The sequence below is a fragment of the Osmia lignaria genome, chromosome 10 (assembly GCF_051020975.1).
Source record: "Osmia lignaria lignaria isolate PbOS001 chromosome 10, iyOsmLign1, whole genome shotgun sequence".
Classification (NCBI taxonomy): domain Eukaryota; kingdom Metazoa; phylum Arthropoda; class Insecta; order Hymenoptera; family Megachilidae; genus Osmia; species Osmia lignaria.
In genome coordinates, this window is record NC_135041.1 from 11,612,055 (window position 1) to 11,630,599 (window position 18,545).

Consider the following 18,545-nt stretch of genomic DNA (forward strand, 5'->3'; position numbering starts at 1 on the left):
CTACATTGTTGCACGAATTAAGGTAAACATACGTGATTTTAGTGTAAACATTTTTTATTGCTCATAAGCAGCTTTAAATAGAAATACAATATGTCATATTTATGTCGAAAAAATCATACATATGTCATATTAAAAAAAAAGATTTCTTGTATACTGCTGAACTGACAAAATACATAGTCATTAATAGAACTAGTTTCATCGAAACTGTATAAAAAACCTAATGCACCTTTCTCGAAACTATATCTTTTGAAATGGTGCCAATGATCTCCGAAAAATTAGTCTGATTAACAAAATTGAAATAATTTTTTTTTTTTTAAATTCTTGGACTGTTGGTGGTAGTCTTATCGGTAACATTATTTAACGTAAATTAATAGAGGAACAGAGTATTTGAAATTTCTAAACGTTATTGATCATTGTTGATTTACTCTCAAGATAATAAGTTTCTGATTAATGATAATGTTATCATTGATAGCAGTTAACGTGAAGGAAGAAACAATAATCATCGAAAGTTTTCATTTGTTTTCATGTGCAATGCTATCAGTTTGACCGTGATTGTGTAAAACAATGGATTCTGAGACACTATACTATAGTATTGATAGTTCATACCTTATATAAAATTTTAACATGTAATTAATTAAACAATCAACGAAATTGAATGTTTCTTTTTAATACATCGGGGTGCAAACAATTTATTAATAACAAAATTCTATACTTCTTTACGATGTTTTTACGAAGTCCCATTTATTTGTTACGTACCTTAAATACCATTTTGGTCAGATACTTCGCAGAAGATTATTACCTAACTTCTGCTTGAGGCGTGTCTTATATTCAGGGGCCATTCATGGAACTTTCGCGGCATTAATAAACTGCATGATATCCATTACGGTTATACGCTCGTTATGCCTTTCGTATGGCTGTAAATTTAATAACTATGGAAATAAATAATTCTGTGATAAGTGTAATTTGCCCGATTCTCTGTAAATTGCACACGAATCGAGATATAAACATTTTATGATAAGTAATTTGGGCTTCTGCTCCTTTTTCGCGAAACAGAATTATTTCCAATCAAAATACACTTTATTATGAAGCCGTAAATATTTGATGTGTATGATTATAATTACAGTGTTATGACTAAATTATGAGCCCAATAAGTAACACGTGTTTTTTAATACATTAACGCTCAAAAGGAACCCAAAACGTTTGGTAGAATTTTTTTTATTTCTATTTAGTGAATATGCACTAAAGTTACCTAAGTAAACAGTTCACCGTGCACCTTCTCAGAGAGTAAGTTAAACTGCGGACGAATTTCGCGTGAAAACACGATGGGTTGTTAATCACGTGTCCGCAGCAAGAGTTTCGAACAACTCTTCCTGCGAACATTTTAAGTTCCAATTTTTTTTTTTTTATATCAAGAAGAAGCAGGCTTTAAACGTCTATAAAAAATCTGTAAACTCGTTAATATCATTACTTATTTAGTGCCGAAATTTTGAATGCTACAAAGCAAACTAGTTTGTACTTACCGATTCATTAAAATAATACATGAACGAAATAATGTCATTAGGGTTAATTATGTTAGAAAGAAGAGATTTTATAGGAGAAATACTAAATCACACCATACGCATCATTCAACACCGTTTATTTGTATCGTTTTAAATAATTTTCCCTCTTATTCTACACAATAAATAATAATCGATAAACACGATCGTGTCTTGTTTAAGAATTAATCGTTAGGAAATTGACGTGATTAAGTACCGTAGGAACACGACGATTTTTGATGCGCACATTAATCAGTGTTTTCCATCGCGTCGTAACAATAATATTAGCCTCTTTACTCGATACCTAGATAAGGGCATTTACAAACGTAACCCGAATGAGTTTCTGTTACGACCGGAAGTACGAACCAAGTGCCAACACCAAAATCATCGGAACAGATTAGTTGGCTTTTCTGGAGCCCGAATGCAGCACCATTGACACTTTTGGAGGAAGAGTGACCTTTGATGATGCAAACTTGGTGCTGAAACACAACAGTAGAAAGGAACGTTTTTTAGACTTTCAATATATCAAAATTAATTCCATTTTGAACCCACCCGACGTGATTTTTGTTTTGCTATCATAAGTTAATTGCAACAAATTCCAGAGAAACATTGGTAAAATTCTTAGAATCCTACGCTAGTACAATTTTCTAAAAGTTCTCAAATTGAACATAACTTAAATTCGAAGCATTCGGACAGATTTATCAAATAATTAATCTAATTTAATTAACTCAACACGAATATTAATTAGGATCCATATAATTTGCTTACTTTGACTGCACTTTGGAACCCACGTTACTCAGGATTACAGTAGCACTGGTATATGGCAGCATACTCCTCAGATCAACTGAAACGCTTTTTTTTGAAGAGAAGTTTATCAAAAGCGTCACTGCTTCTTTTTTGATACTCCGTACTACAGCCAATACGTCGTTGTTCAAAACTGCCGTGGTCAGCTTGCCATGTTGGAGTACATTGCTCTTTCGCAGAGTAATCAATGCTTTGTAAAGCTTGTAATGAGACACGGCATCCGTTTTCTGCTTCTTCAAATTCAGAGTTTTGTAGTTTTTGTTAACGGGTAGCCACGTCTTGCTGGCATTACTGAAACCTGCAGGTAGATTTTAATTGCAGACGATACATTGAATCTCAAATTTTCAAGATTGATCAAATTATATATGAAAGGGATAATATAATTCCACGATATCCTTTTCGTTCAAAATTAGAATATCGTAGTATGAAATTAGTAGAGTTGCGCGAGAACCCGCAAATTTTGGGTACCCGAGTATCAGGTAGAACTCAACCCGATCCAACACGATTTACCTAATTCAACCAATTTTTACACAACCCGGCCTGATACTTTCAGCTCCTCGCATACTTCTGGAAATCAGATACTAGCTAAATCTTCGTACCTGCATTCATAGAGTCGTCCCATTGGAATGGTGTACGAGAGCTATCACGAGAATCGAATATTTCGAGTCCGGTGTAGTCCACCATGCCGATTTCTTCTCCGTTATAAGTAACCGCTACACCAGGCAAGATCATCTCCAACATTATCATCTGATCCCCTCTGCCAGGATAACGTGTGCTTAGACGTTTTTGATCATGATTTCCCATCTGCAGAAACGTGAATATTTTATCGAATGTAAAATAATTTTATTAAAATTGAAATGTTCGACTTATGAACAACAACCGCGTTAGCTATGATCTATTAACGTAGATGCGTGCCATATGTGACGATAATGTTAATGCATTGAACTGTTGCAATGGTCATTGATGATTACACAGCGAATTTAATACAGTCGAATGATTGAAAGAAAAAAAATTCGTTTAAATATATATTTTTACTTATTTCGTTTACTCAACGAATGTTGACGACTCTCAGTTCGCAGGGATATGACCGGACTAATCATCGGGTGTTAGCCCGTCAATAGTATTCCGGTAATAATTCAAGTCTCACAATTAGTGCGCCCGTGATAGTGAATGTGTTAAATAATTTACATACCACCCAATTAGCCACTTGCCTTTTCGGCATCATTTGCATCCATTTATTTATAATATTTCGAAAGTCAGACGCCGTTGAGTTAGCGTTTGTTTGTGTTATGAAAAAGAAGTTGAACGGAATATCCGAGCCATATCTGTAATACTTCATGGTATTTTCCCAACTGGAATACGCTTCCGTTAATATCACCTGTCGGGTGAAACAGATATTTCAATATTGAATCATTCGGAAAATAACAAGTTTCCTGATAAAATTTCACTGGAATCGAAGAAGTAGAAAATTTTCTTTTTGTCACCTTCTCTGTTTCATTTCTTTGCCTAGAGTATTCGTCCACATAATCTCGCCAACTCTGCAGTAATTTGTACGTTTCAGGCTGGTCTTTCGTTAAAATATGATTGTAAGAGTAGTAAAGTGTTGGGTCGTATGTTTCATTAATTAAAGGTTCGTTTTGCGTTATGTTGCTCTCGAACATGAAATATACAGAATCAATTCGGAAACCGTCTACTCCTTGATCCAACCAATACTTCAAAACCTCCTGAAAAGCAAAGGAATGATGTTAACTATCAATCTTTGATGTATACATATTATTCTAGAGATAAACATTTAATTTCATCATTTTTTATGGAATATAATCGCATGTCTTTCTATGTATATATAGGTACATGTACATACATACATATATGTGTTTGAAATATATTTTAAATACAGCAGACTTTCGATAACATTCCGCGCCAGGGACTGTGAAAATAGCTAGCAGGACAGCAAGAGGTAATTTAAAATTTACATACAAATGTACATATACCTTCATTTCTTGTTGTACATGAGGATTGCTGTAGTTTAAGTCTGGTTGTTGTTTAAAGTTCTGATGAAAATAAAACTGCTTTCTCTGATCATTCCAAGTCCAAGCCACCCCACCAGTAATGCTCTTCCAGTTATCAGGTGGTTGGCGTTCTCCAGTTTCATTTACGATACCGTCATGCCATACGTAATAATCTGCATATTTTCCAGTGCGATTTATGCTCAACTGGAACCACTTATGTTCGTCTGAAGTGTGGTTGGGAACGAGGTCCAAAACAAGCTAAAAATTAAGAAACCAATATTTCAAATAGAAAATTTTTGAAGTCGTAAAAGAATTTTCTAATGAACGTTGCAAATGACTGTTGAACAGTGTTATCATGGTACCTGATTAGAAATATGAATTGCTCGAAAACTTACAACAAAGGGTATCGAATACCCATCGCTGTTTCTTATCATATTTTGTCTACTTATTTCAATTTTACGGGACATTTCACGCCGATACATATGATACTACGTACCTTTAGATTCTTCTTTCTCGCTTTCATCGCGAGCTCCTTAAGATCAGCGGAAGTTCCAAAAATTGGATCGACTGCTTTGAAATCCGATATGTCGTATCCAAAGTCAACATTGGGACTTTTGTAAATCGGTGACAGCCAAACCGCGTTTATTCCGATATCTTCGAGGTAGTCAAGTTTGCTCGTTATGCCTGTCGAAAATGAAAATAATCCGTATGTCACATCAGTATCCGTATGTGAGATCAATAATCTCATTATTGGATATGTCAAAATTTTTGACAAAATAAAAGCTGTGTACAGTAGACTCCATATGAGTTTACGCGCTCACGACTGTAGAGGGGAAAATTATTGGGAAACGCGAACTTAACAAATTCGCCTCTTCCCCTCTCGCCGAAGCAGCTAACGAAACAATTCGAATGCAATAGGTGAACACAAGCATATCGAAATATTTCACAATATTGGTGATAGTACGTCTGGCAGATAATAATAGGCCTCTACTATAGCTACAATTGGAAAAGTCCGATATTCAATATTATTTTCTAAAGGAATCAGTTTTCAAATACAATGCTAACAAGGAAATTACTTTTAGAAAGATTTTTTTTTTTTAATTTATAATCCGAATTGAAACTTGAACAAAGGATGGAGATTATGAAAGCTGTGTTCACAGTTCTTCGGAACCCATCAGTTTTTTGAGATTGCATCCTAGTTACTGATAGTTGCCATGTGTAGTTTAATTCGTTGACAAGTGCCAAGTGCTGATAAAATTAAATGCGTTTGGGAATGTAATCCAGAGAAGCATATGAACGAGGATTCTAGTAAAGTTATTTAAAGTAGTGCATACTTCTGCTATGCCTTGTGACCTATCTAAATTTCACTTTGATTGTAATAGGAAGGACTATCTTAAAAATTATATCCTTTCAACCTACGGAAATTAATACATTAATGATCATAGCTAAAATAAAAAGGTAATTCCATTGTAGACATTCTCTTGTTTCTTAATGATTCATGGTTTTCAATAACGAAAGGATTAATCACCGAAGTGCAATTTAACAATAACGATATTAATTCCTTTCTTTTTTACAAAATTCTGAACTCGTTTAGTAAAACTTATTAAAGACAATAAAAATTTTCTATACAATAACGTAATCATGTTATTAAATATTGAATTGATATGAATTACGTATATTTTACTTAAAACGTCGTTCGAGAGTAAAGAATTCGATCTTACCTTTCAAATCACCTACACCATCGCCATTAGAATCCATGAAGCTTCGAGGATAAACTTGGTAGAAAACAGTATTTTTCCACCAGCCTTTATTCTTGATCTCAGCGGACGCGAAAGCGACCGTCAGAAACACGACGATGCCAACGAGATTGGTGGTGGTCTTCATGATTTGAATTGTGCGGTGTGCGATCACGGTGCTCCCTTATATATGAGCTTCGACGGTAAAAACGAACGCTATACTTATTTACAATACTTTTTCAAAGTCCCATTTACTTGTCACGTACTGTAATTACTACTTTGGTCAGATATTTTGCAGAAGATTATTATTATCATTATTACCTAACTTCTGCTTGAAGCGTGTCATAAGGCATATATCATAAGACATAAGACAATATAAATTCTGGTGCCACTAATGGAACTTCCACAGCATTAATATATCATAACTGCATGATATCCATTACGGTTGTACGCTCGTTATGCCTTTCGTATGCCTGTAAATTTGACTATGGTAATAAATAGTTCTGTGATAAGTATAACCTGCCCGATTCTCTGTAAATTGCAGACGAATCGAGATATAAACATTTTATGATAAGTAATTTCGGCTTCTACTCGTTTTACGCGAAAGAGAATTATTTCCAATCAAAATACACTTTATTATGAAGCAGTAAATGTTTGATGCGTATGATTATAGTTACAGTGTTATGACTAAATTATTAGCCCAATCAGTTATACGTGTTTTTTAATCCGTTAACGCTCAAAAGGAACCCAAAACTTTTGGTAGAATTTTTTCTGTGTCACGCGACTGTATCCATTTTCCAAGTACCTACACGTGCATGTACTTTTGCTTCTACCTTTGTACGTAAAGTGGTAAAAAGAATTGAATGATAAATAAAGGGCACATGTAGTTCCTTTAAAAGCAGATGCATCATTGCATTTACAAAAGAGAGAGATGAATCCGCCTACATCTTTTACTACTTTGAAGTAGCGTATAGTACAGTATGTGTGTACGTTCGCAATTAATGTATTCATCGCGTGTCCTTCAACTTGACACATTCAATCTTGCTCCACATTGCACATGCTTCGCCAGGAAAAAGAAAGCGCAGCAAGTTGACAAGAAATAATCGACAAACTCTTCTGAAAGTTTGTTCAGTGATACGTCGAAACAATTCGACGAGAGACGGTTCAACACGAACAACACGTTCGCTGATTTTAGTAACTTGAAGTTCTACATATAATCTGAATTCCTTTCGTGTCCGGAAAAATAAATGATAAAGTCACTTTTAGAAGTGATGCTTGTACTTTTAACACGTTGACTGCTAGGTATGTTATTTTTATTTAGGTGACAGTAGAATTTCCATATAGAAATTCATTAAGCATTCAGATTATGAGGAATTTCTCTATTTACCTAGTTAAAAGTATTCGTATTAGATACAAAGTATACGAGTATTTGAAATATACAAATAACTGTGTTACGAACAATTATTGAACATGAACAAATTTCTTTTAATCATTAACGAATAAGATTCAAAGAAACACACGATAATCTTAATTATTTCAAAATTAATTTAAAATCAATACATTATTTTAAAATATTTTTAAATTATTTTTAAACTAATACATGATAGGCTTAAGCCTCCATGATTCAGACACGTAACTTAGATAAGATTTCGTAAAAATCAAGATATTATCTAATGAAATTTTTAGCATTTTGCTTACAACGAATTTGAATGTAAATACTGAATACTTTTGCCGTGATATAGACAATGAATGAAATAATATTTCTGAATAATATACTCGTGTACATATTTTAATTTTTACTGCTTTTTGAGTGTATTTAAACAATTGTCCCCAACTCTGCTTGAGAGTTATTCAGATTAAAATTACAATCACTACTTTATTTTACTGTTTAACTTTCATCTTCTTTTACTATTCCCGTTCAGTTTCTAAGTTCTCGTTTTTCACTCTTGAGCCCAACTACGTATTTTAATGATTAAAAACGACATCCGTTATCTGTATTTCGATACACGTGTATACCATGCATACACATGTTTAGGTTAATGGTATAAATACCATTGATATTATGTATAATTAGCACTTAGAAAGTTATTAGGAAGATTAGATTTTATAATTATAGGTTTTACTAGCTTATCAAGGTACTTAAACTAATTACTAACTACACTAAACTAAAACTATTAACAAAATTATTATTCGCGAATTCGTCATGGGTCGCAAGGGCACGTCTGCACCCGAACGTCGTCGTCTCGTCTACTGTCGTCAACCGAATGTCGATTTTTACGCGTCGAACACGTCGCGAACCCTTGCGATCTCCCTGCCCTTATCAGTGGAATCCAAAATATCCTGGAAACGTCGGCCGATACATCTCTTATTTCCTACATAACAATGAAACGATAGGCGAAAGATATTTAAAAATTAAAATTGATGAACCTGTCGTAATAACTAAGAATATGATACAATTAGAAAAAGAATTTCTACTCTAAGAATTGCATTGTAATTGAATTTCTTCAGCACCCATGTGTGGCTGATGCTTTAATTTCCTTTAGTGTTCATTAGCAATATTACAAGAAATTCCTTAGATAATTAAAAATACTCTATTTTCTCTGGAGATAAAATTGTAGACAAAATTTTGTTTTATAGATATTATATAAAATCATCTTTTCTATCGTTTATAATTTGAATAGAAACATCCACTAGTTTACTTATCATTTCGAAGGGCTAAAAAAGTCAACTTCAAAACGTTCGTCGCATCTTCGAATACCTAATTCTGTCACTTGTTGTCTGATTTACATTTCAAATGAAGTATGAAGGTTAAAAAAAAATTCCAGGGAGCAGCGCAGCTGTCTCTCAGTCACTGGAAAAGTTTGAGAAAGTCGACGAACAGAATTTTTACAAGCGCGTTACCGTCTAGGTGAATATCCGAAATTCAGCGACGATTATAAATTGGCAAGCGAAGTGACGTGGCCAGGTTGACACGGGAACCGATACATACGGCTTCCCTTCTCGTTGTTAGGCCAGTTTTACCTTCGGCAGAAGAAAAAAGTGAAAGGCTCGTTAATCGAATCTGGTCCGGATTCGTATCGTAAGCATGGAGCCGTTTGACGTACTCACTGTCTTCTGAATGTGGATCCAAGGTGAACGGAGGACTTTCGATTCGCATAATCAGAGTTTTCATTCTGTCTATGGTTACGTTAATTGACAGAGTTGTTATAAAGGAATTAACACTGACGACCTCTGACAAGCATTTGTGACTTCAGAACGTGGATTTTTATATTATTATTCTTTAGTAGGTATATATAATATACCAATTATATTTTAAGGAATGGTAATTTCACAGAGTACAGAATTAAAAGCTATGGAATATAGATTAATTGATAATTTCATTTTAAATAGAAAAGAACGTAAAATTATGTATCATAGATCTTATGAAATTTCAGGCTACAAAGTGTTAATTTTCATATGTTGGAAAAGTAATATCTAAAAAAAAAGATTTAGTTTAGAATTAATTTTATAAATTATAATTGATCTGTTCCCTTTCTACATACAAAAGTTTTGGATATGACAATGCATGCAATAAGGCGTCACTTCCATAGAAAAACAATAAGACTTTGATTTATCACAGCAGGGATTAGGTTGCAGTAAATAAAACGATAAAAGATTGTGCTCTTATTCTGAAACTAAAGCAGAGTCATTGGTAGCATGACACAAACTTAATGAATTCGATAAGTTATCGAACGCTGATAAGTTTATTATTTCTTCCGGTATTGCGAACTTTATTGCTGCGTAAATGCAACTATCACTTTGATTTTCCCTGAAGAAATTATGGTGCACCGAGATGTACAGGTATCGATCAACTATTGATCGAAAGACAATTGACTTATAAAACTTACGAAACGAAGAATTCCTGGTAAATATAGAACCACAAACTAATCATTTATAAAATTCTTAAATTTTTTAAAAAAACTTTTCGGGATTAGACCTCCATTACGCTAATAGTCTCAATTTATTTTATGCCTAGATTTAAATATTAGTTCAAAGTATTTCAAAATTGGTATATCGCGTGATAGGAAATCAAACCCGAGTTCTTGTCTTCCTCTAAAGTCTGCAGCATTTAGTTTCATACCTTTGATTAATCAAACGACAAGTTTTCAAAGTGCTGGAATTGTAAAACTTTTATATAATATTTATCTAGCATATTATCAGTAGCATATTAGAAATAGTTTAAATGAATACTTTCAATAAGAGAATGCTGTACCGAGGTGTTGCAGATATGTGATATCGCAGGACGCTCTCGATAAGATTTTGCTATCGTATCAAGGTAATATTAAATTATAGTAAAAACTCTGATAAGAACAGAAACATGGTTTTTTCTATAGGTTTTTTTTGGGGGGGGGGTCTTTAGAAATGTAGAAAATTTCGAATTTCCAAATTTTGATGTTTTGAAATTTCAAAAATCTAAAAGTTTTGGAATTTAGAAATTCTAGGAATCTGAAATTTTAATGTTTTGGAATTTTGGAAGTTTGTAATTTTGAAATCGCGTTATTTTAGAATCTTATAATTTATAGTATGATGAGGAGGTCACTTTACATTTTCGAGGAGTTTAGGTCTACTCTGGTCCCTAGCTAGACCCGTCTTTGATCCAACGTTATATTCAGCACATTTTATTTGCATTTTTAATTCGTACGAAGCTAATGTCGAAGAGGGGAAAATTACTTTGATGGTACACTCGGTAACAATATAAGCATGTAAAAATGGACCTTTCTAAGGGCGAAGGTACGAACTCGTTCAACGCCGAATCGCGTCATCAGCTTCGGTTTGTCGCGCTTACGAGTCTGTGCACTGAATTTTTACAACTGCTCATCGAAACGCGACAATTGAATCGGGAATTTCACGTTTTCCCTTCAGTTCTCTCTTTTTCACCGAATTCGCACTTTTATTCGTCGTTTTTACCCGTTCGAAAACGTCGGATTTCTAGCTGGAAATTTTACGATCGAACGAGCCTCGGGGATGATGCACACGGGGATTCGACGAACCTTGCCGCTTTCCAGGAATTTCAGGAATACGAACGGCGAATGCTTCGCTATTGTTACGAGCTCTCTTTAACTCTTTCCGCTACCGATGCAAGAAAATAATTAAATCAGATATTTTTTAAGCCTTGCATTGCGTGACAATTGCATTGTATCGTGTTAACAAGTAAAGAACGTTGCTAACACTCATAGCTAATACTGTTTTTGTGGAAATGTTTGGTGAAGCTTTCGAACGAGAAAATCACTAGTTGATACTTGCGCAATCGAACGGTGAGGAAGTTGGAAGAACTTGAACGACTCGCAGGAACTCTGATTGCGTTCGAATCGCTTTGGAAGAAACTTCGAGGTGCTCGAAGAATTTGTACGACGTTCGCAGGAACTATACGCGTAAAGAAAATGAGGACGCGTTAAATTCAACGTGAATCCAATTTCAAATCTTACATTTTTGTACTTTATACGACGAGATATGAGATAGACCAATCATGTCACGAAAAAACAATTAGAAAAATTTGTCATTTTGATATAATAACAGCAAGTACGCTTACTAACTGCTTTATACTCGCTTTATACTCGCCCCCGTTTAAAAATAATTAAGCACACAAGTGCACACTTTTTCAATTAAATTAAACATTTAAAGGGTTAAAACTTTGGTTTCTCTCAGACTCTCCCTCTTTAAGAATTCTCCATTTTCTCAAACAATTTCCGCACAACACCAACAATTTACGTACAATTTCGCAAAGATAGAATTTTTTGTACTCAGATAAACAGTCAGCCTTCGACTGATCATTAAATAAATTGACTCGTACACTTTCGAGAATTGTATAATTCGTCGAAATGTTCTGATGAAACAATTTCGTTTAGTCACAGAGGAAATGGATATTAAATGAGTTGAAGCAAAAAATTCACGAACCAGAAGTATTCTCGATGGTACAAAATGACGATTATTTCGTGTTTCGATTGCAACATGTCCAGTTCAGAGAAATCAACTATCTTTTCATCTCGAGCGGTGTACAATGGAGAGAACCACTATTTTTATTCCATGTTATTTTTATTTCTTAAATTTTACACTGTTCCTTTAAAAAATTATTCTACCAGTATACGTACCTCCTTCATTTAAAAATTATACAATTAACTTTATGTTAATACCATTGTATATATTGTGAAAGTTTGAGTTACAATTGCTTCGAAGGGTTAATCCTGTGAAGGAATTTCTGTTCTTCTTTGTTTTACCAACATTGCCCATTTTCTATTATCTTCTATCGACCATTGTTCTTTTCTAATGTTTTCATTACTTTGTCCACTTCTTGCATTTTTAGGATCTCAATGATAGTGTTCTTTGATTTATTATTATGTAAATTCTGTATAGCTACCTAATATTGTTACTGTTTTCGTATCTCCTAAATACACAGAACACACCGTAGAATATGAAATTAGTCGCTTAATTAATCGCGTCACTTCGGCCTTAGGTCAGTTGATGTACAAAGCCATGGCTAGGTACGTAATTAGATATTCGTTTATCTTGTTTGCGTGATCAACTTGAAAACTTTCGGCTTTCGACTAGCAACTGTGAAGTTTTAGTTTTTTTTTTATTTTTTATAAATTTACACTGTGTATGTATTGTGTCGAAGCATCAACAAGATCGTGGCCTATCTATTGAATAAAACCATTTTTTGGATAAAGGACAACATTTATTTACAATTTGAAGTTATACGTCACGATCGTTGCTATAGCTCGGCTATTTTTAACGGGCTCATCGATGCGAAAGGGTTCTGCGCGAACTTATTGAATAGATGTTGAATAGTTTCAGGCTCACAAGCTTGCGGATAAATTTAGACAAAACCTAAGGCCTTACTAGGTCCTATAAAAGTCAACTTTACAAGTGATCGATAATTTCCAGTGGATGGATTAATACATATCGATGGCAACTTCAAAGTTTGAATTCTAAGTTTAATAAATAGGTATATAAATCGAATTTAAATGAAGATTCGAAGTTAAAATTTTTTGTCTTACTCCAAAATATAACAAATTAAAATATTATTACTTTATTTATAGAATAAAAATTAAAAGACAAAGAAACAGATTGTAAATAATCGAAGGTAGAATTATACAACATCAAAATGGAATATAAATTTTCAATTGTATGGATTGTATTTTTAATTTACAAAGAGTATCGATTTGCGCGTTATCAAAAAGAAAATATCTGTTTAGGAGAGGAAAAAAGGGTATATCATGCAGCAAACGAACAAACTCGTCGTTATTTCATTTGCTTATTTGCTTTCATGAAAATATTACGCTCAGTTTTCAATAAACGAAGCAACAGTTCATATTTTCACGATTGGAGAATCAATTTACATTTGCACCGGAGAGATCGAACGAGTTCGAACTTTTAAATCCAGATTAAAGTCCGTAGCTTATCTAATCGGTTTAAAGTTTTACAGTCGGAAGCTTAATGTAACACCCTTCCAGATATAAATCCTTATATGTATACAGATTATGGCAGAAAAATAAATAATAAGAAAGACAGTAATAGAAATTACATAATTAATTAACAAAAAAAATGTATCCACTGATAAGGAAACTAAAAATGTGTATAACATGCAATTGTTATGAAATATAAAAAGAATAAGACTCATATAATTTGTGATACATGTCGGATAATCCAAGCTTAGATATCTATAAGGAGGGTAGATTTTTTTCTTAATAAAGCGTTAAACAAATATAGAAATATTGCAATGCCATCCGTTGAATTCGAGGAACATTCTAGTGATGCATCAACGCAAATACCAACGAAACGTATTCAATCTTGAATGCCGCTCTCTAAGATTCCGAGTTTATACCCTCTGATACGATCTTCATGGACAGATTTATAGCGATACTTCGTTCCGGAAGATAGCTAGTAGCTGGAACGGATACGGGAAGGGAATTTGAGAGGGTGGATTACAAGTAGCTATCATAAGCGTGGCACGCCTAATCTTTCTGGTCGAGAGGCATTTTGCACGGATTCCTTGAAGTCTTGCGATCTCTGTTACTCGAACTCAATCAAATAAATCACGAGAATAATTAGAATTCTCGATATCAGCTTATGAATATGTCTTCATAGAAACAGATTCCGTGTACACGTGAATCTTCAGTACACATTCAAAATCATCGATTCAGTATATTCTCATTACAGATTTTGATATCTTTTCTACGAAAGTAATAAAATTACTGGTAAATTACTTAAATATTTTGCTTTTATTTATCGACGAAACTACCAGATACTAAAAATGGATTAGGTTAGATTATATTGTTAGGAAATATATTATTTTATGCGTAACAAATAATATCGATAATAGTAGAGTAATCTAATCTACTATCTTCAATAAATTTTTAGATTAAACCAATGATTAACCCTTTCGATAATAAGCTGAATGGAAATAATTTTACTTTGCGTTGAAATTTTAGTCTATTTTGAATAGTTTTTCTTATAATTCTATAATTTTTATTTCAATTTTTAATAACATTACATCATACTTTCAAAAAAATAGTATTTCAACAATTTTTATTTTTGAGTATTGCATAATTTTTGTTTAATACTTTTCTGTCTAATTATTCGAAGTATACGATGAATGCCTTCTAAACCCTATATAGATGATGATAATGACGGTACAATGATGATGTGAACCTAACATATCCTAATTAACGGACTGTCAGAAACATTATCCTATATCATTCTGCAAAGTGATTGCTATTCAGCTTTAGAGTGTGGCACATTGTGATTACGATTATTATTGCAGAAGATTAGGTGTAATCCTAGCAATGAAGCTTTCATAGTTGCACAATTCTATGCACACATAGCGCAAGAAAGCGGATCAACTGTGGAAACGTTACATTGATTAATAATCAAATTTGCATCTCGATTGGAAATTGTACACGTTCATCCCTCGAAAGTGGATTACTTTGTAAATTAAATGCTGAATAAGCAATTGGATTTCCTGTAAAACAAGCGAATTCTACACGAAGGCTACCATTTATTTATAAACAGTTCTCTTCAGAATTGTTGGAAAAATGAAATCGAATATTGAACAAGTTAATCCACTAGAATTTTTAAATACAAACATTTTTAATTAAAATATCGTATTGTTTTGTGATTCATTTAACAGTTTCTTTTGTTAAAATTTATTGTACGTAATTTTGAAATCAATTACTGTTGTTCAATTTCATTTCGAGATTGAAATATTGTTAAAAATATCCGAAAATTATAATAGAAATGCCATTAGCTGTGTCTACACGAAATATAATACTTGATTTATGACTGACTATGGTCGTTAGACAATAAAATCCAGCGCATCATAAATTACCTTTAACTGCGTTCGAATGGCCAAGTTGAAGTACGCCTTTACTATGTTATTTAACCGATATGTATGATTATAATACTGCTACCATTTATCTAATAATTTGCAGTCATTATTCACTCGTTGTCAACTTTAATTGCTTCCACTCGTGTTTCCAGTAACAGTGAATCGATGAAATGCCAATCGTCTTGACGATATTCCGACACCCGTTTGAATTTTCGTGGCTGCATTTATTCCGATCGTGTACCGTATTGGAAACGATTCCTAATATTTGATATTCGCGATTGAACGTTCCCTTCGAGGGTAAGAATGGTCCCACGGGGAAAATTGTTGCATTAAGTGTGCTACAGTTACGCTGTTTTCTCGTTTACTTAGAATTCCGTAACGTTCTCACGCCATTCGATCCACTTGATTGAATATTTTTTTATTATCTCCGTTTCTGTTGCCCAGAAAATTGATTCGAAGAAAATACAGCCACGTTCTGCGTTCTTCGAACGCGTGACATGAAAATGTATTAACTTTTTTTGAAAACAAAAAACATGTTTACTGTTTACTATTGCTTCGTATCAGAAAATCTGCAGATACTACTATATAATTTAATACAATTTCCCATATGGAAGCATAAATTTTATTTTACGTGCTTTAAAATGGATGAAAATCAAACACTGTTAGGTAATGTAAAAAATAGTAAAATATAAAATCGAGGTGAATATACGACTGGATTTCAAGGTCCCCTTGATTGATAAATTTCATTAAAAAATTTGAAATTAAATGTTAATAACAAACATTTTACACTTTAAATAAACGTTGCTAGTATAATTAATACACTTATACAGAGAACATTTATACAACTTATAGTCATCTCTCGTCCGAATAAAATTGCCAGTAGCATTGTAAATAAGTTTGTAAATTACATCAATGGTATACATTTTAGTTGACCAAAACGAACGAAACAATTTTAACCTGTTTGTAATCGAGTAATTCTCAAAGCGACTGTACGTTACCTCGCTACCGTGTTTTTAATTAATTTCAGTCTAGCTGTACGTGCAACTTTCAGTAAACGAAAACGTTTAAACTGTGCATGAAAACAAGATAAAACGTTCGGAAAACGCAGAACGTTACAACTTTCTGCCGTAGTGGTCTCAAGAGACTTCTTAACCGTTCACTGCGGGCTCATATATTTTCGCCCACGCAACATTGTTGGCATGCGTAGTTATGTGAAAAAGAAATAAAAAGTAATTGAAAGCTCTTCGATATTTTAATTCAAAAAAGATATTTTTATAACCACATATAGACCTACGCTGTATGGTCTTATAAGGGTTGAAAATTACACTACCACGATTATCGTTCAAAACATATTCAATGTGGCTTATTCTATGCAATAGATATTAAAAAAGAATTGAAGGCTTCTGATAATTATGTAATGTATTTGTCATAAAATTAAAAATCATAAATTCTAGAATTCTAACACTTAAAAATTTCAAAATTTCTGAGATTCTGAAATTCTAACGTTCTAAAATTCTCAAATTCTAATGTTCTGAAATTTTTTTTTATGCTAAAATTTTCTTGTAAAATACTCGACACTATTAACAATGCACCTGACTCACCCCATCCAAATTCCTGGTTGCACCAATGGTGACTTGAAAGTAATTTTTCACGTTTCAACTTTGTCTTTTGCCGCTTACTAAGTTTCTCATTAGAATTTTTATTAGCTGATTTCCTGAGTTTATCCGCAAAGGGAGATCCTGAGGATCGAACCGTTCGCTGAAATAGCACCAGCAAGGTCGCGATCAATGTTCTGACCATTGTCGACTGCTTGGCATTCATGGGTCGCGTTTAAGTGTAAATGATATACGATATCGCTGTTTGATCATGAAAATCGTAAACTGGATTATAATTGCACGCTCGAAATCGAATACCTAGCTTCTGCTCGTATTGACAATAAATATGTAAAGCGGATACGGTCCCAGCAACTGTCTAGATTTATCGGACGATAAAAGCTTCGTTAATGACTGACTGTTCCATTAAACTGAGATTCAACGTGATTTGACCAGTTTTTCATTTAATACCGATCTCTCCGTTGATCAGCTTTCACCTGTACCTTTCATTACGAAATATTTCATCAAGAACACGTCGTTTCAAACTTTCCATACTTGCTCAAGACTTTTTTCTTCGTCACTTTTGATGAATTAAATGATTTAAGACCTGCTTTTAGTTCTCTCCCCTTTAAGCTATAAGAAACATACATAAATGGTACTTTCGTTTCTCTTCCAACTTTGTGAATTTCGGCCTTCCTATTAATCACTTTCTCTGATTATGAAGTCTGTTATAATTTTATCATTGAAATTAATTACACGTCACTGTATTATAGTTTAATTTTTAAAATAATCACATCCTTCAGATGTGCTTTTAAAAATGGGTGTAACATGACGGTGAAAAAAAATTAATTGAAAAAATTTCTTCAGAAAATGGCACACTGTTGATATCGAATTTTATAATAATCCTAGTGATTAATTTTCAGTCAGTTTGTTTCGATGCTAATAAAATTGTTTAAGACGGTATCGAAAATTTATAGTGCTCCGCGTGAATTCTTTACGTAGCAAACGGTAAAGATGCAATATGTCGAGGGTAAGAGTAGGCGTGTGTTAAAAATTTCACTGCCTCAAAGAACGTAAATCCAGTTAATGGTGAACCATTAAACCACAGACGAAGAGATGACAGTATAAGTTTGCACGTTCTCCCTTTTAAGCTCGTCTGTGACGTTCGATTAAAATTGTATTTCGCACGACACGTCGTGCCAAACCACTTTCTTTCACAGGATGCTCGCTAAACGAATAATAGATAACGTTTATTGATCGAACCGGCGAGCAAATTCACAAATATCCGATGGATGTTTATTAAACTCTATAAAAAAGGAAGCAAAGCACGATTGGCACAACACGTTGAATTTAAGTCCTATTTATATCCTTTATACGTATAAAAATGTAAATATAAATCATTTTTTCTTTTATTTTAAAACATCAAAAATATGTCGAAAAATAAAAATTTTCAAAAGAAAATTCCTAGGTAACACGATCACTATTTTAAAAGCCTTTATAATTTT

At 33.2% G+C, this 18,545-nt stretch overlaps 2 protein-coding genes across 11 annotated transcripts in view; one reads left to right on the top strand and one right to left on the bottom strand.

Moving 5' to 3' along the window:
* LOC117611927 (dual specificity calcium/calmodulin-dependent 3',5'-cyclic nucleotide phosphodiesterase 1) overlaps positions 1-18,545 on the top strand; it is a 128,062-nt gene that overhangs the window by 89,332 nt on the left and 20,185 nt on the right. The window lies entirely within an intron of this gene.
* LOC117611930 (maltase 1-like) lies at positions 1,626-17,234 on the bottom strand. Its single transcript, XM_034340439.2, has 10 exons — positions 17,050-17,234; positions 6,406-6,557; positions 6,070-6,349; positions 4,845-5,032; positions 4,331-4,606; positions 3,824-4,063; positions 3,532-3,717; positions 2,939-3,143; positions 2,304-2,637; positions 1,626-2,014 (listed from the first exon to the last, which is right to left on the bottom strand). The coding sequence occupies exons 3-10, from the start codon at positions 6,230-6,232 to the stop codon at positions 1,933-1,935; spliced, it is 1,674 nt and encodes a 557-aa protein (XP_034196330.2). The 5' UTR covers positions 6,233-6,349; positions 6,406-6,557; positions 17,050-17,234; the 3' UTR covers positions 1,626-1,932.

Bases quoted from the DNA above. Each gene is read 5' to 3' on its own strand.
- LOC117611930 (XM_034340439.2), bottom strand. From the start codon at position 6,232: ATGAAGACCACCACCAATCTCGTTGGCATCGTCGTGTTTCTGACGGTC. The intron at 3,144-3,531 runs GTATGTAAATTA...ACGTTTCTGCAG, and splicing joins GGCAAGTGGCTAATTGGGTG to ATGGGAAATCATGATCAAAA. The intron at 2,638-2,938 runs GTACGAAGATTT...ATCTACCTGCAG, and splicing joins GGACGACTCTATGAATGCAG to GTTTCAGTAATGCCAGCAAG.